Below are 26125 nucleotides of genomic sequence, written 5' to 3' on the forward strand. Positions count from 1 at the left end.
TATATCGACACCTGCGATACAAATAAACTGAGTGGGTCAGGTTGGGAAACCTGGTGAGTACATAGGGTTTTCAATCCATAGTGATATGGTTATTATGTTTCATCATCAAACAATTAACCCATTTACCCATCCACATTATCTTCTTTATTCTTAAGTATCTTCTCTATGAATCGTCTATCCCTCATTATTTATTCCTAAGGATTGTCCTAAGGAATATGCACGAAGTCCATCGTTGCCAGGGTTTATATAACAGACACTAAGTCCATAGTTGTCAGGGTTCATCCAACAGGCGCTAAGTCCATAGTTGCCATGGTTTATCTCATTTATCAACAATATTATTTTCGGGAGTCCACCCGCAATACATATCAATGGGTTTTTAGAGAACACCGGGTGAACATATCGTTCACAACACCTACAGGTTGCGAGCCTGCTAGTGTTCCACCGGACCGTCTAGAATAGTCTGTGGTTGTCATCCATACTCTGCTAGATGACGGGGCCAACGTCTGGGTAAAGGTTTCTCTCATTTTTCACCTCTCACCCTCATCTCATGATGTATATCACCTTTCATATCATCCTCTAACTCATCTTTCATCACACACTAACTATTTCATCTACCCATGTTTTACCCAACATATTTGTAGATATAAAATACATATACAGCTCAAATCTGAAGAAAAAGGTTTAGATCTGAAAAGAAAATACATATACAGTTCAGATCTGAAGAAAAAGGTTTAAATCTAAAAAAAATACATATACAGTTTAGATCTGAAAAAAAAAGTTTAAATCTTTCATCCAACATAGATCTCAAGATAAACATATAATACACACACATAACACGTAATTTATATAAAATACTTCATATCTATGTGTAAGATGAAAGTAACTATGCACTCACCTGATAAGGTTGTGATTGCAACTTGGTTAGCGCTTCGCTTCGACGAAACCGGGAGGTTTGCTTGAAAACCGGACTCTGTGGGGGCAGAGTTCCGAACTGAAAAACCCTTTTTTTCTCGAAGTCTTCGGGCGCTCCGGGGCTTTCTTCTAGTGTTAGGGAGGTTTCCTAGGCTTGGGGGTGTTTGGGAAGTTTCCTAGGCTTGGGGGTGTTTGGGAGGTTTAGAGAGAGAGAGAGAGTAGAGAGAGAAAGAGATGGCAAAAGGCGTGAGAAATCGGTTGGCCCTCACACCCCTTTTATAGGCCGAGGCTGCTGTCTACGCTGCACGTACCTTCGGTGGTACGCTGGGCGTTCCTCGGAACGTTGCGCGTACGAGGGTACGCAACGCGTTCGTATGTCAACGTGTCGATCTGCTGATGGTGCATCCTGGCTTCTTTCGGACTGAGCAATGCGAGACCACGAGGCATATAGGCTTCGTACGTGGGGCGTACTTCGGTACGCGAGGCGTCCGATGGTACGTTGGGCGTAGTCCTCGCACCAGCATCGCATTTTACACCTTCAGCTTCTAAAATTCGTAACTTTCGCATACGAGCTCCGTTTTCGACGTTCTTTATATCTACGCGTAGGTGGAGACGTACTCAACAACTTTCATCTAAACCCCGTCACCTAATTTTGACTTTATTTTTAAAGTTATATTTTTAACAGGCCGGGACAGGAAACGTCCGTTAAAAATTCATAACCTTGTCGTCTGACGTTCGCTTTCGTCTGTCTTTTTATCGTTGAGCTGCTATTGACGAGATCTTCGATTTTCATTTAGATTATGTCGGCTAAAAATCGCTCGATCTAAAATATGAACTCCGGGCTGCACACTGCTATGCCAAATCTTAGAAAATTCATAACTTCCTCATACAAAGTCAGATTTGGACGTTCTTTTTATGTACGCTCTCGGTTTAACGTATACTATGACTTTCGTTTAGATCGCTAAGGCTAAAAAACACTTTATCGTAAACTCACTTTTTACGTCACACAGTTTCGTGCTAGTTTTGTCACGAAACTTCGACAGATCATAACTTCTTCGTTATAACTCAGATTTCGGCGTTCTTTATATCTCCGAAATCCTTGTCACGACCACTACAACTTTCTTCATAGATATTGGGTTTATCTAACATTTTATTTTTGACGCTTATTTTCATTCTTAACGTATTATATCATTATAAACAAGTATAAAGCACATAAATTCACATAATACTCAATTAATTCCTTTCTATTACTTCAAAATGAGTTACATTTGTTGACCCTAACTATTATATCATCGCATCAATGCTTAGTGTTGAAACACGGGCATTACAGAAGAGATGACCACGATTTCGATGTTAGCCAAAGCGCGGGTCGCGTAATAAGATGAGAAATGTCCATTTTTTGATTTTCCAACTTCTTCAATTCGACTCTGAAAATTCCGAAACTTCGCGTAGAGCTTCTCTCGAACATCCTAAGCATGCTCCAATCTTCAAACACACCTAAAACATCCACAAAAACCGTGAAAAGTAGATATATCCTCGATATTGTCCCGAAAATGTAAAATGCATATAAAATTACACTAAAATGCCATGCAATGCTAGAAATAAACATGTAACGAGCGTGTAAAAGGTACAACTTATACACCTAACACATACCACCATTTTTTAAACGAAAAACTAATCTACTCCTAACTACCACATGTGTCTCAAGTGAGACTTGAACCCACGAGCTCTCAAATGAGAGGATCACTCCTTACCACTAGGCTAAAGACCCTTTGGCCACATAACTCCACCAAAAGTTCCCATCAAACAACTTATCACAAGAATCAACAAAATACAAAATGCATCATTCTCATAACTAACACACACCAACGATAATGGCAGTTGTTGGTCCCAAAACTACTCCTTCAGACACCTGAAACAACCAGCTTAAACATGACTTATCTGATTTCAAAGGAAGCAGACCCTTATTTCCTCAATTTATAGTCTCTACTGAAACGTCTCTATTGTCAACATCTGGAAAATCCCAATGTAACCATATCACAAGAACCCTCTTGTGCTTTCCTACACTTGTCACGCCAACCATAACTACCCAGATCCTCCAAATGAATATCCTAAGCCTTAAATCTCTCATTTTTGGTGGTGCCAGAACCTGCAGCTGCTCTCTCGTCCCCCACTAGGTTTTCGACCCAAATTCTAAAATCATATGCTTGATATCTTCTTCCCATGAATATAGGAGGATGAAAAATAACCTTGGCGTAATAATCGATAACTCCAATAATCGACTAAAATCATATCCTCCTCCACTTGAATCAGACTTCATCCTCGAAATCCGCCTTGGCTAGGTTGCAGAAGACAACCCTAAAAATAATACTCAAAGACTAATAATCGCCTATCTGATATACATATTCCCAAGTCATTTCGACTAGGAACACTGCCATCCACAAAGAAAAGAGTACCCAAAACAAATTGACCATAATCACTTAACTAATCCCTTATATGGAAAACCATGCACAAAAAAGAAAAAGAAAAAGGGCTTCCGCTGCTCACTTGACTTCCTGACGAGTCACCACTATCCTACTGCTCCAACTCGTAACCATCAGTGTACAACATATTAGTCATATTTCCCATAGCTTAATTGTAAAATTTATAATTAATTTGAAGCTTCCTTTTTCCATTGTAATGCCAATTCTTATATGCATGGTTACAAAAGGGGGGGGGGGGTACATGATGATTATGATGATGATGATGATGATGATGATGATGATGATGATGGTGATGATAATAATAACAACAACAACAACAACAACAACAACAACAACAACAACAACAACAACAATAATAATAATAATTAAAGGGTTTGATTTAAGGCGTGTTAGGCACATAGTGTTTGAGAGTTTCTAACTTCTAACGTTTGACAAAACGCTCCGTTTTTAACAAAAAAAGCTTGTTTGGTACTACATGCATTTATCGTTTAGTTTAAACAAAACACTCTAAATTTAAAAGCTATCTCATGCAGCGTTTAACAAAACGGTTCCCGTTACCTGCTACTCGCTACCAGCTAGTTTTGCCGAACACGGTCCATATGTTTTGAAGTTTATAGTCTAATTTTAACACGTTTCAAATTATACACATCCATGATACCTGAGAAGAGGTAACAATTCTCAACCCAACTCGTGACACGATACGAAAATAAACGGGTTTGGATTGAGATTTTTGACCCGCCAACCCGCTTATGTAATGGGTTAGGTTGGGTTATGTGTTTCGGTTCGTGGGTCAACCCGCCATATTAATTATATTTAAAAAAAAATAATATTCATGTATGTATTATGACTTATGAGTAGGGGTGTTCAAAAATATCCGTATCCGAAAATCCGATCCGAAATTCCGAACTGAAATTATTCGAAATTTCGGATATCCGAAATTCAGATATCCGTTTTTTCGGATTCGGATACGGATATTGATTTTATAAATTTTCGGATATTTCGGATATCCGATATCCGAAAAATAATTTTTTTATTAATATCTAAAAAGAATTTATTATAAGAAAATGGGATTATAAAGAATTTGTTAGCTACTTAGGGTTAGTGCCCTACATGTTTTTTGTTAGGTTTATGTATATCTTTAGTGTATGAATATGTATTTTGTTTGATTGAATGTGAAATACGTTTTACTTAACAAATGAATGTTAGTTTATTAGAGTTAAATTATTGGAATTATTAATTGTTGTTTAAAAAATAATACAAACGATATTAGTTGATGCATTTTAACCTTTAAGTGAGAGTTGGTATTTGAATGTGTTTTAACTTTTATGCCTTTCTCACTGTGAATCATTTTACATAGTAAATGGATGTTGATTTAAACTATTCTATATCTTAATATTTGATAGTTAATTACCAGAATTTATTTGGTTTATTAAACAAAGGAAACAAAAGTTTTGAGGCGTAAATGCTCCAGCATGCGAGAGTTTGTTGAATTTCGTTTGCTTAAAAGTTAAATTTCCAATTGTTAATTTGGTTTATTCCATTATTATTTATTTTAACTTTTAATTAGGTTTAGAAATTACAAGTTTTTTAAACAATAAAAAAGTGATTTTTTTTTCGGATATCCGAAATTTCGGATACGGATTCGGATACCAAAAATCCACTATCCGAATTTTCGGATATCTGAAATTCGGATATCCGGTTTTGAACACCCCTACTTATGAGTGCTGGGTGCCCTACTCAATAAAAAATCCAATCTTTGACTATTGTTATTCAAAAAGACCACCTAATATTGTTATTCTTTACCTTACTACCTCATTGCCGCTCACCCATCAGTACCACATCCTGTTGACGTCACACACCACCAACCCACCGGTGCAAAGTCGCAAACCAGCAATACACTTGCGCTCCTCCTGCCCACCACCGTCGATGAAACCTACCTGAAACCCGCAAATCTGTATAATTAAACATGTTATGTAGGTTGTGTTGAGTTGATGTTTCTGACCCGCCAACCTGAATACATATATGGGTAGGGTTGGGTTGATGTATTTTGACCCGCCGACTCACCAACCAGTGACCCTTGAACCCGTGAACCGGACCCCGACCCAACTGCCACCTGAGACGCATCCTAGTGATAAAATCGATACATATGCAAATGCTAGGGTCTAATTTTATGTGATTTAAACTTAAAGGACAAAATGATGACAAAACCAAAATGCCAAATTTTATCAATAACCCTTTCACAAATTCGAAAATAAAAAGATCAATTTTTAAACGAACTTAACAATTGTGGTTGTATATCACTTTGTTAAAATCCAAGGTCTAATGTGAAAAATATATATCTCTTTTTTCTTTTCGTTTTCTATTTTTTTATTTTACCCAAGAAAACCTCTGTTCCAGTCTCAGCTGCATCTGCTATCCGCTCACCTCTCGCCGCCTCCACCATACGCCGTTGAAGCTCTCCGACAAACGGCTTTGTCTATTCGACCTGAAGGTTCAGGTTTCTTTATATTCTTCTACTTCTTCATACATAGCTCGTCTCCCTTTATTTATAAGTATCTTTTTTTCTTTTTCCAATTTGATTTTGTTGATTCAAGTTAGTTCAGTCGTAACTATATGATGTTAATGTTTTGAGATGTCGTTCCGGTTTGTTTGTATTACATTTATGTGTAATGCACTGCTTTTCATTGGAGATTCAATTGTATTTAGGGAATTAGGGCTTTGAGAAATTCAAATTGACAGAATTTCTTCTGGAATTAGATAAGTTTGGACGATGATTTAGATTGGTTAAAGCAATTAGAGTGCATTTAACATGCCTAAGCTTTTCAAGAATCAAGATTGGAAATAGTATATTAACGTGCTCCAGGCTATTTGAATTTTAGATTCTAGATCATAGTTTTAGATTCTTGTAAGGGATGTGAAGGTAAGTTGAGAAGAAGGGACAATGATGTAATTTACTTCCTGGAATATAGCAAAGAAAACAAGATTAGGTAGGAAATAGTTTGTGGTTAGCTGATTAGTTTTTGTGTTCCATAACATTCTTCTTCTCAAGAGCTCAACCTCACTCTTCTTGAGTCTAGGTAATATTCAAACTCTAGATCAGTGTTGTCTGAAAAAACTGATGTATGCATAATCTCATTAAGTCATTGTATGTTTTTTGTCTGAAGGTTTATGTTTCTCTTGAAATGTAAGTCCTTGTATTTTAAAGTTCCTAGTTTTTCTTGTTTACTGTGCTTGGATTTTGATGTTGTATGTAGATCATCATCATCATCATCATCATCATCATCATCATCAAAGTGTAAGTAAAGATGGGGAGAAAAGCTGGTGAGCTGCATATAAACGCAAAGAAGTTTGGTGGACTTTCAAAACCATGTATGAAGGATATGATTACATTTCTTGGGTGTTTGTCACTTAATCATAACTCTGATGAAAAATGCACTCGTCAACGCCAACTACTAGACACCTGTTTGGAATCACAGGTCTCCTCATAAAAATAAAATTTCAATTCATATTTCATTTCATATCTCTTACAGTATTATTTTGCATTGCAGAGTGGCAAAAAAAGAAAACCTTGGGGAACCCTCAATTATCACTTGCAGAGGCTCAACAGAGGGAGGAAGTAGTAGTAATTACCAATTTTGGTTTAAACTTTAAAGCATTGCAGACTACAGAGATTAGATTATTTTCAGGCGCAGCGCATGTTTGTTAACTTACTTTTATTTATGCTCTAATTACCGATTTTGATTGATTATTATAAATGGGTAACTAATAGGTACCTACTCCAATTCATAAAATGTGGTATAATCTCTATCGAATAAGTTTTCATGAATCATCATACACTTTGCTGGATGGATGTTCTCTTCTATAATTTCATAAAATGCAACTATCGTATTTACTTCTTCACTTCAATCAATATAACGTGTATGGTATGATGTATTGTTTGCGTATGTATCAATATATGATGCGTCTGTAATGATGGAGAAGTACTGAAAACTTTTTTTCGTGACTTTATTTGTCAAATTTGGAAAAAAAAAAAAAAAAAAATTAACTAAATGTAATATGGCAAATCTATAATGATCTTTTTGAACATTTTATATATGTATATTGATTAAATTGTTAAAAAATAAAAATAAATGTGAACAATTACAAAATTTGGTTGCCATGACATGTAAATGTAATTACCTCTTTTTGATATTAAAAACAATTTTAATAATTAATTTTTTCAAAAACGAAAAAGAAAACAACATATCCAGTAATTTTGGCTTTTCATTCACGGACCGCCGGATGATCCAAAAAGAGATTATAATGCCATCCCTAGCTCCGACAAATGTAAATTAAAAATAAAATAATTGATTTATCGGTTGAGTTGATTATAGCATCCGGTTGGTAATTTCTTTTTGTTTTTATTATTCCCAAAGTATATTAATGAAGAATAAAATGATGAACGCACGTTTATAGTTATAGAAGCCAATTACAAAATGACAATTGTGGACCCGAAACGTACAAAATTTTTAGATTTTGAAAATATTGTAAATAAATCATCAAGACTATCCATTTAAATTAAAAAAATTTCAATGATCTTAGATTTCTAAGGGTGACCGAAATACCCATGGAAACCGATTGGAACCTAGCAACGAATTCAGTTTTATTCTCGATTCCGTTGTATCCATAATTTGGTTTTACTCTATATAGGATATAGATCTAGTAAAAAGAAATTTTTTAATAGGAAGGTACAAATTTTTTTCTAGATCCATAATGTGTTTTTTGAGATTTTTTTCTTATGAATCATCTTACTTTTGATTAATCAAATTATTCTTTTTGTTGGTTCGTTAAAAAAAATATGCATATAAAAAATTATTTAACTATATGCACATATTGTTTGTAGAAACCATTTATCAAGAAGAAAGGGATAATCTAAAGTTACAATATATTGATGATGTTAGCAAAATAGTTGGGTCTATAAACCAACTTCATGATAAGGGGATCTTGCTTCATTCGTCTCTTCAAAGACATGTGGGCGATTGAGACAACTTTATTTTGGAAAGATATCTGGTTAGGTGATCTTTCCCTTATTCACTGATTCCCTCGTTTATTTATTTTGAAGATCGATAGAGATTACATTGTTGAAGATCGTTGGAATGGTAATGGGTGAGTTTAAAATTGGCATCATCAGATAAAAAGAGAGGTTGAACTGAGTCAGATGATGGAATTGAATAACTTACTTAATTCTATTCATTTTCCTGAATGTATGAATAGCTAGAGATGGAATCTGGGAAATCGTGTCATATTTCATCTTTTAAACGGTTGGTATTGGAAACTATTATTTTGACTCTTCTTTGGGTAATTTGGACGTACCATAATTACCTTCTTTTGGTGAAAATAAGATTAGAAAAGATACCTTATGTGTTTAGTTAATAGTTTTTTCATTATATTGGTTTATGAATAGGAGCAGCAAGGCTAAAAATAGAACCAAGAAACCCAATTTTTACCTTCCCCTTTGTAAATAGTTTTCCTTTGCTAGCTTTTGCTACCTTTTGATATGTAATGCATGAGCTGTTAAAAAAAATATAAGTTTTATAAACCGGCAAAGAGAACCATCTATGAGCATAAAGATTATCCAATAACAACATACAAAACCAGAACACTCAAACCTCTCATACATTGAACTCACAAACCTTAAGTTTCTGTAACTTTGGTTGGCGTTTAGAGAGAGAATCTTCTAAACTCATACTTCTCAACCCTCCACTTCTAGCACCTTGTCAAAAACATCCCTCAAACTATTTTCTACTTCAAGATCGGCCCAAGTGTTCCATTCATTAATACCACCGGCTAAACGATGACAATAATCAACGCAATACCAACATATACAATAATAAGTAACAACATTTATTTTCACAATGTTTAGTTAAAATTGCAAAATGTTAATAATTTCAACATCCTCCCTCAAGAAACCAATATTTTCTTTTACCGAAAATGATCCACAATCTAATAAGTTTTTCAGGTAGAAAAATATATGTTGAATAAAACTTAATGATTTTTTGAAAGTATTTGCATTCTGATTATGAGAATCAATACTTAAAACTTTAATTAAACCATTTGAAAAAAAATTCCCTTACAAAAAATGCATATTTATTTCTAAATGACTCATTAACAGTTTCATGGAAAATAAGTTAAAAGCTAACTTCCATTGTCACAAAAGCATCAACATGAGTTAACTCTTTTATTCCTACACTAAATAACAGCTTTACAACTCAACATGTCAAACTCACGTCAAAGCTCTAACTTGTACTTTCTTTGAGTTACACACACATACACTTTTGTTCAATATCTATAATTTCAATGCCAAAGAAAAAAAAAATAAGTTTGTCTGAATCTTTTATAAGAATTTTTCTTGATTTTTTTTTGATAACACAGATCTTTTTATGTAATTAACCATTTAAATTCTATGGTAATTATTTAAATTATATTGTAATTTGACATGATCACCAAAAATTATTGCAAGAACATACACCATGATGAAAATGATGAAATCTCATGTTATCCCTAACAACAATCTCCCTACCACTAACCTTGGAGGCCCCACACATAACCACATGACAATCTTCACATATCCTTATATTCTTCACAATCCTAATGATTCTAGAATCACCAAGCAATCCATACGCCAATGCCAATTTTTCACTATGTCCCCACAATATCTTCATCTTCTCATCATCACTCACATCATAAGGCACACAACTCAAAACCGGCTTATACCCATCTAACCTTAATTTACACAAAAGATCCTCCAACTCTCTCTTAATCTCCAAACTCCTAGGATGACCCATGTCACCCGCAAGAAACTCGTGAATTACCCCTTTTGCCCCTTCTACCCAACTATACGCAGGATTCTTCTTCAAACCCTTGGATCTAAACAACCCTCGAATTCTTGAAACATCATTCCATTGTTTAGCAGAAGCATAAGTGTTTGAGAGTAGTATATAGTTTCCTATAGCATTTGGTTCGAGTTCAAATAAATGATTCGCAGCAATTTCAGCAATTTTAGGGTTCTTATGGATACGACAAGCACCAAGCAAGGCTCCCCAGACACCCGCATGGGGCAAAATGGGCATTTTTTTAATAAGATCATATGCATCATCAATGCATCCGGCTCTTCCAAGAAGATCCACCATGCATGTATAGTGGTCAGCATTTGGGGTTACATTATAGTCTTTTTCCATTACTTCAAAAAGATCTTGACCTTGTTTTACTAAACCTCCATGGCTACAAGCTGTGAGGACTCCTAAAAATGTTACTACATTTGGTTTCACATCCGTTTTCACCATTTTTTCAAACAAATTGATTGCTTTTTGTGCATATCCATGCATTGCGAATCCAAGAATTAACGAGCTATAAGAGTAAACGTTTTTCTCAGGCATTTTATCAAACACATTACATGCATCATCAATACATCCACATTTTGAGTACATATCAACTAAAGCAGACCCTATGATGACATTATTTTCAGGTCCAAATCCAGCGTTTTCAGCAACTTCACGAATCCATTTGGCATACTTGGGTGCACCTAATTGGGCACAAGCTGAAATGACACTAGCTAATGTGACCTCATCTGTTTTAACATGAGCCTCTTGCATTTTCTCAAAATAGTCCAAAGCCTTTTTCGGTTTGGCATTCTGTGAAAATCCCATCACCATTGATGTCCATGCTACCATGTCCTTTGTAGGTAGTCCTTGAAACAACTCACTTGCTTCTTCCATGTTCCCATGTCTTGCATAAGCCACAATTAATGTAGTCCATGAGATTTCATTTCTTTCAGACATTTCATCGAACACTTTACGAGCACTATCTAACAACTCGCATCTAACATACATGTCAATCAAAGTATTACCCACAAACAAATCATAAGTAAACATACCAAGACTTATAACCTGCCCATGAATTTGCATACCCAGAATAACCCCACCACCACCACAAGCTTTCAACAAAGCTGTGAATGTAAACGAAACAGGACCAATCCCTTGTCGTCTCATTAGATTATACAAAGTTACAGACTCCATAAAAGGTCCTTGTACAGAGTAACCACGTATCAAAGCTGTAAACAAAAACGGGTTTGGGTGCTTAACTTGGTGAAAGACGCGAAGGGGGTATGGGTCCATAGGGACGTTGAATTTTGCAGTTAAAACACGAATGAGCTTTGTAATTACATAGGAGCATTGATCAAGACACTTACGGATGATGTGGGCATGAATTTGCTTGGCTTGGTTGAGATTGTTGGAGGAGTCGAGTAGTGAGACTATTTGTGATTCCAATATTTTTCTTTGATGATCATATTGAGGAGGTTGTTGTTTGTTGATGATGCTAAGATTTGGGAGGATTTTGGAGGTCGTTGGTGTACGAGAGATTGAAACCATCATACATGAAAATGATACATCTACTTTGAAAAAGAATTGGTATTTTTAGCGCCGATATTTGATATCCCCTGTAATTCTTGGAATTAAGGTAAAAAAAAAAAGGCAAACTGTTAGATTCGATCCTAAAATATTTTACAAATACATAATAACGAGGTTGATCAATTTAATTATGAGTTTGCACGGAGTTCGATCAATTTGTCAAAAGATAAGTCTCAACCATGTATAAATAAATGCAATTACGCCATATTATGGTTATGGACCAAAGTAGCAATGCATGCATGTGGGTGGGTTTTAGGTCGAAAGAAAATTTCATTTATGCATTTTATCAAACACCTAATGTGCATGTTAAACTACCGAATAGAGACAATCACAATCAATCAATCAATCAATTAGATGAAAATAGAATGAAACTGATTGTTGAGGCATGATATACAAAACAAAAGAAGGAAAGCTTCAATCTTGAGACTAATAAAACGAAGAACATTTTAAGAAGAGAAGAAAACATTTACAGGGGATAAATATAAACAGAAACAAAAGGCGGACGTTCGTACGTTACTAACCTGAAACGTGACGCTAGTTTTCTCTATCGATTGGCTACTGGCGTGGCATCCAAAAGAAGAGAACCGGTGCAACGTATTGCAGCTGTCTGATCTGCGCGATCGCTTACGGCTGTGGCATCGAAAGGAATAGAAGTGGAGGACTGGTACGTATAGAAAGAAAGCAAATGGAAAGAATAGTCAAAAGATTTCTTTTTCTTCAAAATTTTAAACTTTTGCAGTTTCCTCCTTGTACTTTTATTATATCACACTTGGTGCCTAACAAAAGAAATTCTTTTATAATAAAGCATTGTTTTTACAAAACAAGTTAGTTGTCCGGTAAAACAAAATATGCACATAATCTTGACACTTGGTGCCTAACAAAAGAAATTCTTTTATAATAAAGCATTGTTTTTACAAAACAAGTTAGTTGTCCGGTAAAACAAAATATGCACATAATCTTGACCCGTTTATCATGTAATTAATTTTCAAAATAATTTTTTACATTTAAAATACAACTTTCATTTTTTGTTTAATGACGGTTTGATACAGTGGGTAGTGACATCCGATACGACAGTAAACCATAACACCCAATGAAAATAGAATGTTGTAATTTATGAATTTCCAAAGTACAATCCTTTAAAATGAACTAAAATGAAAGTAGGATGCTATAATTGATAGATTTTAAATGTAAAGTGATTTAAGATTACATAAACTCAGAGTATGATGTCGTAGTTGGTAGATTCTCAAAATAAAGTGCTTCAGATCCAACAACAAGAAATAAGTGTGGATCAATCCCATAAAATGATATCATATCATAATCATAGTCATTTTCTGGCCAACCATCAATAGAAAAGGCTATGATAGGAGTAACCACTGAAACAAGAAAAAAATTATTACATATCAAATACATTGTATAACTTTGTTTAAACTAATCAAACACAAAAAGTTTGTTTCATAAGTAGGAGAAAAGGTAATATAAAAACAAATGAAGGTGAATGCATGCCTTTCTTCAGAAAATGGGAAGATTGTTAACTATGAAGTTGAAAGTAATGAATATATAATATCTAGTAATCTCATTTGAATTATGCATCCATGACATATTCTTCTCAAAGACTAGAGGTCCTGCCATCCATTATGAGATCAAAAAAACATATAAAATCAAACAAACAAATGACGAATATCGTTGATCAACTAATGAAACAACCATGATCACTAGTCATGAATCACATAGATGAACAATAAGAAAATACCTTCAATTTTAGCTAATACCTTGCTATGCAACTTCGTTTATATAAATTTTTAGCCATGTAACTGCAAAAGTTTATCAAGACACATATGTCAAATTATTCAAATTGAAAGCAAGAAAATGATAATAAACAAAAAGATTGGCAAAAACACAATAGCTTATCATATGGTGCATGAGTCAAGAGTAATAAAGAGAACTAAAAACCTAAGAACATGATTTTTTTTTATATACAAAATTTTTCAAAAACAATATACCTAAATTTTTATTTTCAAGTAACTAACAGATATATGATTTTGTTTTTCGAAAAAAAACAAATTTTTTTTCGTATTTACATATATATGCACATATGCACATATGTTGATCATAAACATATATACATCAAAAATAACATCAATCATATAGGTGTGTCTAAAACATTCATTCTAGGATTTTAGATTGGTTCAATGAGCAAATTATATTTGGTCTTGTTACCATGTTCATTCTGGATACAATTTCATATATTGGATTTTCCGTTTGCGTCGTAACTCTATCACTTATAGTGATTTATTTGGAAAACAAAAAAACCCTAAAAATCATAAAAATGCATAAAAAAAATACCTAGACATTACAAAACTTTTTTTGAACTTTTTTATCAAAAAATCGCAACCTTTTTGACAATTTCGCTGAAAAAAAAAATCAATTTTTTTTTAATTTTTTTTTTCAAATTTTTTTTCAGCGATTTTATGTTAAAAGCTGCGATTTTTTGATAAAAAAATTCAAAAAAAAGTTTTGTGATCTCTAAGTATTTTTTTTATGCATTTTTATGATTTTTAGGGTTTTTTTGTTTTCCATAGAACCTAAACCTATATATATATATATATAAGAAAAACAAATGACTTTTTCAAAGAAAAAATCAATGCTTCCTTAGTTTGTACTATAGGGTTTGTATGATATTTTGTTATGAAAAACATTATGTAAAAATTTATCTATTTAATTGGAGTTTTTAATATATGAAAAAACATCATAAATGGTCCCTGTGGTTTCCGCAAATCTGAAGTTTAGTCCCCATGGTTTAAAAAATCATATATGGTCCATGTGCTTTCAAAACTTTTGACGATTGGTCTTTATTGCTAACTCCGTTAAGTTGTGTCCGTTAATTGAAGGGCATTTTCGTCATTTCACTACCACAGGGACCATTTATGATGTTTTCTCTTATTTTATTTTATTTTTTAAAAGAAAAAAAATATGTACCACTCTCCTTCACCCCCTCTTCTTCCAAATAAGGGATCACAGGGTGACAAACGAACACCCTAATGTTCTTCAAGGCCTTTTCAACTTATCTCATCTCTTCAATCGTTAACTCTCTTGTTTCTCTCTCAGAAAGATCATTCAGAAAAGAAAGACGATTCTACGAATAAGGGATCACTCCTATGATTTCATGAAATGCGGTGACTGTTAAGTCTACATTGAGTGCAAGCCCTTGTTGTGTTGGTCGAAGACTTTGAAAAAAACCTCGAAGTCCAATTGCGCCACCTCCTATGTCTTTAGCGCCTCCCATGGAGGTCGAGTAAAGTGAACGCCCTAAAGGGATGCATTCTGACAAATGGTTTTCACGAAGGACAACATCTAACGCTTGTAGATAGTCTTGTGGAAGTGGGATTGAATCGTTGTCTTCTTTACTCAAGAATTTGCTTAATTATTTGTCGTTGAGTATCGATACAATCTTGATGTTCACCCTAAAAAGCTTGGATTTTTCTTGATTCTCTTCACAATTTGGAGGAATCGAAGGATTACCCTTTGGAATTGGGATGTTAATAAAGAGTTCAAGTCTGTCTTTTTGAACTCGATTGGGCTAAAAAGGTTTCTCTGGTCATCGTAGCTAGGATTGGCACTAGATAAAATGGTGGGGTTTTGTTCGACGAGTTTTTGTTTGATCAATCGAGCAATATCTTTTGAAGGTTTAGGGAAGATGTCGACATCGTAATGGTAAATTAGTTGTGAAGGTTCGAATTTTACAAGGAAATGACTGGCTAAAAGTGAGATAATTGTTCCCTCTGAGTATCTGGAATCCGACCTTCTTGCCACCATTAATGGTGGGTCTGGTAGTGTTGAATCCCTAACAGGTCTCGGTTCGTCTTTCTTTGCTACCATTGATGAGTTAATTGTTCTTAGAATCACCTCTATAGTTCTTTTAATTACAAATATTGAGAACATTAACGTTACATTTGATTTAAGTTTCAGATTTTTCATACTAAATTCTTCAAGAAATACAAAACAAAAAGAGGGTTTTGTCTACCTGTTTGATGAGATAGATATGAATCAGAAGTAGCAACAAGAGGTGGAAGAAGAAGATTTTGCTTCCATGACAGTTTCTGCAAATGGGGTTTTGGTGCGAAGGCGTGATTTAAAGGTAGAGGTAGATGTAGAGATGGAGCTATGGCGTATTGAGGTGGAGGCAGAGGAAGAAGAGGGGGTGAAGGAGAGTGGTACAAAATTTTTTCGTTAAAAATAAAATAAAATAAGAGAAAACATCATAAATGGTCATTGTGGTAGTGAAATGATGAGAATGCCCTTCAGTTAACGGACAAATTAACGGAGTTAGCAATAAGGACCAATCGTCAAAAGTTTTAAAAGTACAGGGATCATCTATGATGTTTGTAAACCACGGGGAATAAAATTCATATCTAGGGAAACCACAAGGACCATTTATGATGTTTTTTCTTAATATATTTAAGTTTTTGTTTGATCTCAAGTCTCTCTCTCATTCTCTCTCTCTCTCTCTCTCTCTCTCTCTATATATATATATATATATATATATATATATATATATATATATATATATATATATATATATATATATATATATATATAGACAAAATTGCAAAAATTGTCCCTTTGGTTGTCAAAATTATGTGGATTTGGTCCAAAAAAGTTTGGTGGTGCATAATTGGTCTAATTTCGGATCTTTTTAGTGATTTTGGTCCCTACACACTTAAAAAGATGAATATGCTCTTATAATTTATATTTTCTAATTTTTTTAAGCTGAAATACATAAATTAATTTGAATTTTTTTTAACATAAAACAAAAAAATAAATAAAAGAAAATAACCCAAACCCCTCCCATAGAAGCCCCTTCATCACCAGCTTCACCCTCCACCACCGGTGAATGGAACCACCGCCGCTAGACATCATTCTTGTCAGAGTTCCCTCGAGCTTATTCTCCTTCTCTCTCTTTTCTCGTATATACTATTTCCCATCTCTTTATATTTCCTTTTCCCCAAGATAGCTTTTCATCTTCTCCAGCTTCTCTACGTTCTATCAAAACTCACCAGAAATCTCTCAAATCAACCACCTTTCTTTACTGGAAGATTGATCATTAACCGGAGTACAACCCTCATTCACATACTCGAAGTCCATTGAAACCCTAACATGATTTTGATTTGTTCGAATAACATCGTCAAACTGCTTTGCCATCGCAACTCTAACCTTTGTGCGCCGCTGTCGGAACCCTAGGCGCCATATATCAACGAATGGGGAAGGATTTGCAGTCATTTCTACATCCAACGGAACCACCAGATCTGCACTCAGCCACCAGATTGCCACCATCATCGACCTCTTTATGCCCCGATCTGAAACCACCAGGCCTCTTCTCGTCATCGAAACTAGGGTAACGGAGTTGTGGATCTCATTTTAAGGTGTGGTGGGGTGTGATTGAAGAGGAATGGGTGGTCCGGTAGGTGGTGGATCGATAGGTCGTTATTCGACAGGTGGTGGTCCGATAGTTGGAGGACCGACAGTTGGTTGTCCGGCAGTTAGAGGTCTGACATGTGGTGCTCCAGCGGTGGTAGGGTGATGGTGTTTTTAGAGAGAGAGAGAGAGAGAGAGAGAGAGAGAGAGAGAGAGGGAAGGAGGGAGGGAGGGAGGGAGGGAGGGAGAGAGAGAGAGAGAGAGAGAGAGAGAGTAAAGTGAGTGGGTAAGGGTGTACTTTTTTCTTTTTCTTTTTCTTTTTAAATAAAATTAATAAGAAATTAAATAAAAAACTAAAAAAATAATTATATAAGGGCATATTCGTCTTTTCAAGTTGGGTGTGGACCAAAACCACACATAAATGTTAATCATAGGTACCAAAACCACACAAACTATCCAAAATTGCACCAATGATGCATCACCAAACTTTTTTGGACTAAAACCACATAATTTTGACAACCATAGGGACCATTTTTGCAATTTTGACATATATATATATATATATATATATATATATATATATATATATATATATATATATATATATATATATATATATATATATATATTATGACCTCTTAATTTGTTCCATATTTGAATGGTGCATGAAAGAGAGGAAGATCCTCATCTTGTATATATAACATCAAAGTTAAATACATATGCATGCATGCCATTTGCCATCATGAATGCATGTAATTATGTAAATGGTGGGCAGAACTTCACTTCTGAAATGTACCATCCACTCTTTTATGGTCCTTAAATTTCATGTTTCAATATATCCAAAAAAAATTCAAAGGTACGTTGAAAAATAGGTTATGAAGGTATCATATCTGAAGTCCTGAGGTTGTTATCTTTTTACAGTTTCTTTTAATAAAGAACTAGCTAGAGATAGAAAATGCACATAAAATAATAATTATTTAGCTTCTTTTTTCTGAGATAGTAAGTTTAAAATGAAAGAAATGCGAATTTATAACTTTTTAATACTTTTGTTTAAAAAATTATATTGTAATTTTATATGTATATATAATACGCTGCTCGGATGTGTTTCCAACTTAGTCCCACCTCCGGTTAATTAATTCTCTCCCTTCAACGCTTGACCGGTCTTCCTCCTGTGTTTTATTTACTTATTTAACCATAGAAGAAGTAATATTCTTATCATTTTTTATTAAGTAGTGAATCATTATTATTTTAATAATCTCTAAATATTATTAAAAAAGAACCTTTAATTCTATACTTAAAAAATCAGGACCGTTGATTGTATTTCAGTCTTATATTCTAGTCCCTTAGATTATTTGCTGACATCATCATTTGACCCAAACACCCGTTACCTAATGTTGGCTTCCGTGCTTCGTTATTTACTCTCTCTATCTCTCCTTCCGGTCGTAACCTACTGAAACAGAGAAACCATTCCCTTCTACTTCAATCGATGCCAAAAAACCTAAGAAATGGTTTTGAAAATATGATTGGTTTGATTTCGGAGTTACGTGAACTGAATGTCCATTATCGTGCATCCTTTGAGTGATGATTATCAGACAATCGATTGAGAATCGGCCAAGCAGACAATCGATTAAAACCAAAAGGTCTAAGATTTCCTTGCAATGTCCTCATTTTCTTCTTCAATCTCTCACTTACGGGTACAAATACAAGTTTCTTTCATCCTCCCCATGTTGTTCTTTCTCTACTCTATTTTATGTTCACATGATCGATGACTTTGGACTCTGGATTTTCTTCCAACCATGTTAATATTTATAAAGTTCTCATCTTTATATACGTATATGCTTCCAATTTTCATCAGGTCATGGGTTTTTATAGGGTTCTTTTTCAAAGACCGCCTAATCAAAAAAGTGTTTTCGCCTCAAATCTAGGGTTTCTTCTGGTTAACTCATTTTAGGTAATTGAAATTGACGATAACACTATATCTGTGTATAGTTCATGTAAATTGATTACGATAGTTGATTTGCATTTTTTTTCTGGTTTATATTATTAGATTACGATCTAGGCTGAGTTGATTTGCATTATGTTTGCATCGGTTGATTTCATTTTTCCCCGATTTCTTTCTCCACCTTGTTTGTTTATGAATGTCGTATGTGGTTTGGTAATTCGGTAAATATAGTTGTCGGTTGGTCATAAATAGAAAAAAAAACTCTATTTTCTGTAGCTACACAATAAATTAAATTGATTAATAACTTTTTATAGCTCCAGATCTGGGTTTAAACAACATAAACATTGCGAACTAAATAACAATAATCAGTATTAGTGTTTGGAACTGATTACGATTATGTTTTTTCACTTCATATTAGGCGAAATAAATCAGATTTTGACAACCTAAAATCAATTGATTATGGTTCTTCGAGCCTCAATAATCATTCACATTCAAACACAGGTTATGAATCACTCAACATGATAGATTCACAAGAGTTCTAAAAGGGCATCCAATTCAGAACAAATATGGGAACACCCATGCGCAAGTTCTTCTTCTTCACTCAAGTTCTTGTTTCCTTACAATGAAAAAAAATATATGTTCATTATCATTTACAATTATTTTTATGCAGTGGAATGGTAAGAAGACCAAACGAGACACTGAGGCTAATAGTAACAACTTTTATCAGTATTGTACTTGGATTCTTTTTAGGAGTATCCTCCCTAACAGTTTCATTATCCAAGGTACACTTTCAACAATTTTATCATTCTTTGATGCACATGAACATAATTTTATCAAAAGTAGTTAAAAAGGTAAAATGTATTGTCTTTGAAACAGATGAACTTTCCATCTACTCTACTTCCATCCATTGATCTTGGTTACATAGAGGACAAATACTCAGGCCTCTCATCACAAGCCCTCTTGAATGTTGTTTATTACTCTACTTCCATCCATTGTCTTTAATAAGGCATCACAAAGGATTATCATCATATGAACCCGAGGACACAAAGGTAATTTTGTTTATTGTTATTCCATTTTGTGTATCTGTGTGTGTTTTCTTTATGTGTAAATGCTTTTAAATTGTAAATGTTTCTTTAGTGGTGCAATCTAAACATATATAACGGTCACAAATAACATTGCGGTCGCAGATTACAATTTGAATTAGCGGTTCTCACGATTCATTAGTTTGGACAATTGTATGATATGGATTGATTTTAATATTTTAGTTGAGCAATATTTTACTTGAGTATGATGAATACTTTTTTACCATCATTATTACATCGTGAGAACTGTTATTTCAAATTGCGGTCCGTAACCATTATTTTGTTTGGGGGACTATGATACCAACTTATATTACACCATAAATAAAAAAATTAATTTTTTATTAGCTTATGGCATGAAATTTATTAAATCAAGCTAAGATGTTTAACCGATTCCAATAATACTATATTCGTGCGATGTGTATCATATTTGCATGATTTTTTATTTAATTTTTGTTTCAATTTATTATTATTATTTTTATATACTTTACTTTAATAATATATAAATAAAATCAAAATTAAAGTTAAAAAAAAAGAGTAAAACCAATAAGGGAAACCAAAATCAAGGACATGGTTTCCAAATTAAAAGGTGTAAAAATCAAAATAAAAGACGGATACAAAATCTAAATAAGAGATGAAATAAAGTCAAAGGATCAAAATCTAATTTATGAGCGTAGTTTCTAAAGGGCAAAAAAGAAAAAATACAATTTTATTAAGTGGATAGATAAAAGAACAAATTAAAAGTATCATCTGCCCTTATGTAATAAGAATCCGTTTTTATCTTATATTTTAGTTAATTTAAAAGTATTTTGTTAGCATATATTTGTCGGTTAAGGCAATCGAATATCATTAAATTTCACCTATTATATTCAAGGTAAGTCAACATACGAAAACAAACCATGTCAAACCGTTGATCAACTATGAAATACCTACAATTTAAGAAATATATGATTAAAAATGCATAAAAATCATCCTCCATTCATGCATTTTATTTGTTTCCTTATTTTATGCATCTTATAGAATAACATGGTTTATCAATCTATCCTCATTAACCCTACATAATATCATGTATCATAAACAGCATAAAAAAAATCTTTCTTCAACCTCTGTGTCGATGTCCTGCTGCCGGCTACCATGATCCATCATCCATAATAGGTTTCTTTATCCTCTCCACTGCATTATTTTTGTTGTTATAGTATGAATCAACTATATGGAATCATGTATGAAATCGTGTTTTCAATATGTTTTTTGAACTTCTTTTTCTTTCTGCTTTGTTCTGGGTTTTTTCTTCGTTATTGTTATTACAATTAAATTGATTCATTAGGTTAAATTATGATTATATTTTCAGAAAATCACATTATGAACGTAAATCTGAATGTTAACTATTAACATTATAAAAAAAGTGATTCCTTCTAGAAGCTAAGAAAACTTGCATCAGAGAATACAAATGTCGGCATGAAAATCTATCACTGTTAACATTATATGAACGTAAATCTCTCACTGTCATATCTCTCTATTAATTTACATCACTTTCATCCAATGATTTTCAAAAACAATATTATAAGTTAAACTATTACGAGTATCAGACAAGCCAACAAACTGTAATAACGCATTCTAACCAACTCATCGATATAGTTAAATTATTAAAATGCCCTTCTCCTTCTCTTATACTTAGTGCATTAGTTATTTTTGTCCCGCCTAAGCAGTAAGAGAAGAACTTGCTCCCTATCAATTTTTTTGTTTGTAAATCTTCTTATTTTTATAATCCAATCATGTCTCGTGTGACAAAGGAAGCCTTAAAAACTATATTTGGTAGATATTAATGTTAAAACAACGTTTTTTATCCTTGAATTTTAGAAGAGATTTTTTCATTTTAATCAAAACAGATAACATGTTTATTAGTTTAGGTTGTTCAAATAACAACTTATATGTATCAAGAGTTTGATGATCATTCAACTTTATCCATAAATTATTATGACATTTTTTGTTCCAGTTAGAAAAATAGGATATCCTGTAATCAGAAAAGAAAAAAATACACATTATTATTTTCATTTTTGGTCCCTCTTACGTGTTACAGCTACATGGTTACTTAAACAAGGTCTATATCAATTAATTTTTTAGATAGGGATACAAAACAAATTTTCATTGTGGTTGTTGGTTATAATTTTCAAATTTGAATGTCATAGTAAGAAAATAAGTGAAAGTACAATGCCATGATTGGATGCATTTTACACAGTATGACATCCCTGATTTTTTTTAAAAAAAAAATGTGTAGGAAAAAGGTAGTATGCACAAGGACCATAATTTTAATTTTTTTCTTCCAGTTTTGGTACCAAAAATTGGATTCAGTTTGCAATTTGTGTCATTATTTTGTTATTTCATAATGATTTTGGCCCATGAATGAAAATATGATCCTTTAATTAGAAAAATATATATTAGACTACATTGTTGTCATTATAGCAACATACTTTCATTTAGTGGTTGATTACAACATTGCACTTTCATGTGTATGTATTTTGTTGAAAAATGACTAAATACTTGCAGATCTATGTTGTGTTTAGCATGAAAAAGGTGCTAGAACATGTAATAAGGACCAAAAATGCAAATCTTTTTTATATACCGACAAATTTTCAGTTACAATCATTGGAATATTTGTATTCTCTTTTTAAATAGTCCATATAAACAAAAATCACAACATATATATATATATATATATATATATGTATATATATATATATATATATATATATATATATATATATATATATATATATATAGTTTTCTAACAAAATTGACCAATTCTACGTTTTCGAGTAAAATGACCAAAATGGTTGTCAAAACCCGTGGACAGAAAAAAGTCCATAAGAGAAATAAAATTCCAAAAAAAATGTCCTAATTGGCAATTGCTACTTTTCTATAAAAAAAAATACCCAAAAGACACATTTTTGTTATCTACAAAAAATGACCAATTTACAGCTTTTCTATTTGTTTTTTGAAAAAAAGACCAAAAAAAAAACACTTTATTTCAAAAAAAAATCAAAGTAGGTTACTATTTTTGACAGATTTTGAAGTTGGAAAATTTGTTAAATAGCATCGTACTTTGAGATTGTGCAGTTTCACATGTATTTACCATTTTCCAGTTTTACATGTTTTTGGCATTTTCCATTTTTACTATTTTCCACTTCTATTTTCGTTTTCATTATGATAAGGATGAAGATGGTATTCAAGTCTTTTCCGCATATGAAAGATAGAGAGCAAGTTGCCCCACTTTTTGAGTGAGAAATATTGTAAATCTTTTTCTCTTCAAAAAAGTCCCGATCTCAGTCCAATAATGCTTGTATAACTATCATTGCATGATGTACACGCCACCAAAGAAATATTATTTCAAGATATGTATTTTTTCACTTGCGTATTTTTGTTTAGTTTTTTTTTCAGATTTAGTTGTATACAAAGAAGTGTTTGCAAAGTTATGGTTAATTGCTATGTTTTTTTTATTATCTATGTTATTTTAACTTGTCAACAATGTATTACATGAGTTTTAACATAGTGTTTTAAGGGATCCCAATGTTTTAATGTATAAAGATCTAAATGTTTGGATGTGTTTAACATAGTGTATTCACATATACATTCATATGTTAACATGTAGTTTTGTTAGTATGTTACATATTCATATGTTAACTTTAGCTTTGTTAGTTTTGTCTATTAAATGTTAGTTATATTATCATTTGTTAATTGGTAGAAATTCCTAGCATCGTAAAAGCGAGTTAGTTAGAGGATGCCATTTTAGGTTTTATGGCCTATATAGTGTTACTGCCTAAATGCTACTTGCTTTGTGCTTTGTGGGACCCATATTGATGTGAGCTAACTATTAAATGAATATGTTAAGTTGCATGCTTCAAGGGTTAAATAATTCTAGAATGATTGATTTGGCCCTATTGCGCAACTCTCATTTGAGTCTAACCGTTGTAGGGTTGGATCTTTTATTCGAAAGATTATTTAAGTTTTGTTGCATACAGTTGTATTCATGAAGTAGTTAGCTGATATTAGTAGGGTTCTTCAGTAGCTGATGGCAAGGTGAGGTGGGAATCCTGGGAGAGCCTGGGAAGTGCCTTAGAGGAATTGGTGTGCTATTTAACGATGTGTATTTGTTGAGAGCGGGTATATGTGATTGGATCGGCCGGTAGTGGACATGAGTAGTTACTTAGAGGATCTAGAATGATCCTTGAGGAAAGAACGGATAGTTGTAGATGGTAGTATTGGGCTCGTATTACTGAAAGTACAGGATCCATACTCGAGTTGAGGAGAAATTTCGTGGAATCTAAGGAGTTGGGTGAGGGTAGATTGTATGGCTTGGCACCATGATTCATTGTAGTGTGTTTCCGTCTTTATCGGTTATCGGTAATGGTTGTTCAGGTTGAGGATGGGCCTGGTGATTGTTTTGGCCTTAGTGGTCATGTCAGTTGGAGCTTGAATGGTGCAGACCTAGGTGAGTTAGTTTATTTTGAGGTCTCGAGGGCCTTGCTCAAGGTAGCGCCAGTTGAGTTGCAAGACTCAATAAGAAAGTTATCGTGCTGATCGGCTCGAGGATTGCAGTCAGAGAGTGAGTGATTGGTATATGGAGTCGGATGTCACTATCTTCGACGAGGGTTATATTCTTCCAGATTTCCGTGTTCGGGGGAAAGAGAGAATATACATGTGATTTTTAGAGTTGGGATGTAGACCCGGCTTGGGGCCAGATAGTTGTGGTTTTTGGAAGCAAGTATGGCATTGTGGGAATGTACAAGAGGATTCTTATAGTGTGGTTGCTTTGAGATGAGATCAAGGGTCTGGTTTCTTTGAATTCAGCTAGGTCAGGTGCTAGTTAATTGTTTCAGGCGATCGAGGGAGGTGAATTGGGAACGACAACTTTTGTTGTCTCTGATGTATCATGACTAAGATAATGATGCTTCTTGTATTTATGAATGATTATTGTGACAAATTGATAGGCAAGGTGTATGGTAGTCCAATTGTTTCTAGATAGAGAATCGGTGTTACGAATGTATTGTTAGAATTATTGCTTGTGCATCTACATGAGATTCTTGATGTTAGAGGCGGTTATGATTAGGGAGTTCCCGAGGTCTCCATGTGAGATTCAGAATCTCTTTGAGTTTGCTTGGTCTTTATCTATAATATCATCTTGTGATGTGTTATACATCCCATGTGCCTTTGATGCTATGTATATGGTTGAGTCGGTTTGAGATTTGGTTTGTTTGAAACCTCAGTTGCTGGTAGTTCGAACCCTAAGTGGGGGAGATCTGGGTATTTTTCTTGAAGGATCATTGATCTGTTCGAGTTTATGATTTCAGAAGAACGGGTCATAGGGATCTGCGGTTCAAGTATGTGAGACTTTGGTTTAAGATTTGGTCAAGACGGGGGCGCAGAGCAATTTGCTATCAGATATATGTGCTAAGGAATGCATGAGTTGTCTTCGTAGCTGTAAGCTATGGACAATGAGCTTGTTATGGCCAGTGGTTCCTTTCAAGAACACCAATGAATAGTTAAAGAGGCGTTTGGGTCATTGGATTAGTTGTCAATGCATTCTCAATCGTTGGTCATTTCGTTCATCGTTAATAGCTGAGGTTCTTCGAAAGTTTTTAGCTTATTAGTTGAAAGTCAATGGATGCATCAACTTATCGTCAAAATCTGTAAATTGTACATTTTGGTTTCTGGGTATGGGTACCCTAATTTGTTTGTTATGGAAGTATTGTTCATAACGGGCTCGGGTTTGGCAATTGTCCTTGGTTATTGGGAGTTCGGACGTCTGATGGGTGTTGTTTAGTTTTCCGGTGTGGCTTTGGATCTATGCATAAT

General features: G+C 33.7%; 2 protein-coding genes across 6 annotated transcripts; one reads left to right on the forward strand and one right to left on the reverse strand.

The window, feature by feature from the left end:
* Nucleotides 1-5746: 5746 nt before the first annotated feature.
* On the forward strand, nt 5747-7186 carry LOC145160291 (uncharacterized). 2 transcript variants are annotated; one of them, XM_079079423.1, is made up of 3 exons: nt 5747-5886; nt 6650-6871; nt 6944-7186. In XM_079079423.1, exons 2-3 carry the CDS (start codon nt 6701-6703, stop codon nt 7013-7015), a joined length of 243 nt encoding a protein of 80 aa, XP_078935549.1. In that variant the 5' UTR covers nt 5747-5886; nt 6650-6700; the 3' UTR covers nt 7016-7186. The 2 variants fall into 2 exon arrangements, with proteins under 2 accessions (XP_078935549.1, XP_078935550.1); XM_079079424.1 differs by having other exon boundaries at nt 5756-5892.
* Nucleotides 7187-9826: 2640 nt separating this feature from the next.
* Nucleotides 9827-12533, reverse strand: LOC145160292 (Pentatricopeptide repeat (PPR) superfamily protein). Of its 4 annotated transcripts, XM_079079428.1 has the most exons (3): nt 12364-12533; nt 11623-11871; nt 9827-11484 (listed from the first exon to the last, which is right to left on the reverse strand). In XM_079079428.1, exons 2-3 carry the CDS (start codon nt 11804-11806, stop codon nt 9875-9877), a joined length of 1794 nt encoding a protein of 597 aa, XP_078935554.1. In that variant the 5' UTR covers nt 11807-11871; nt 12364-12533; the 3' UTR covers nt 9827-9874. The 4 variants fall into 4 exon arrangements, with proteins under 4 accessions (XP_078935554.1, XP_078935551.1, XP_078935552.1 ...); XM_079079425.1 differs by having other exon boundaries at nt 9827-11871; XM_079079426.1 differs by having other exon boundaries at nt 9827-11879.
* Between the last annotated feature and the right edge of the window lie 13592 nt (nt 12534-26125).

The sequence above is a fragment of the Lactuca virosa genome, chromosome 2 (genome assembly GCF_052849685.1).
Source record: "Lactuca virosa cultivar CGN04683 chromosome 2, Lactuca_virosa_CGN04683_v6, whole genome shotgun sequence".
NCBI classification, from domain to species: domain Eukaryota; kingdom Viridiplantae; phylum Streptophyta; class Magnoliopsida; order Asterales; family Asteraceae; genus Lactuca; species Lactuca virosa.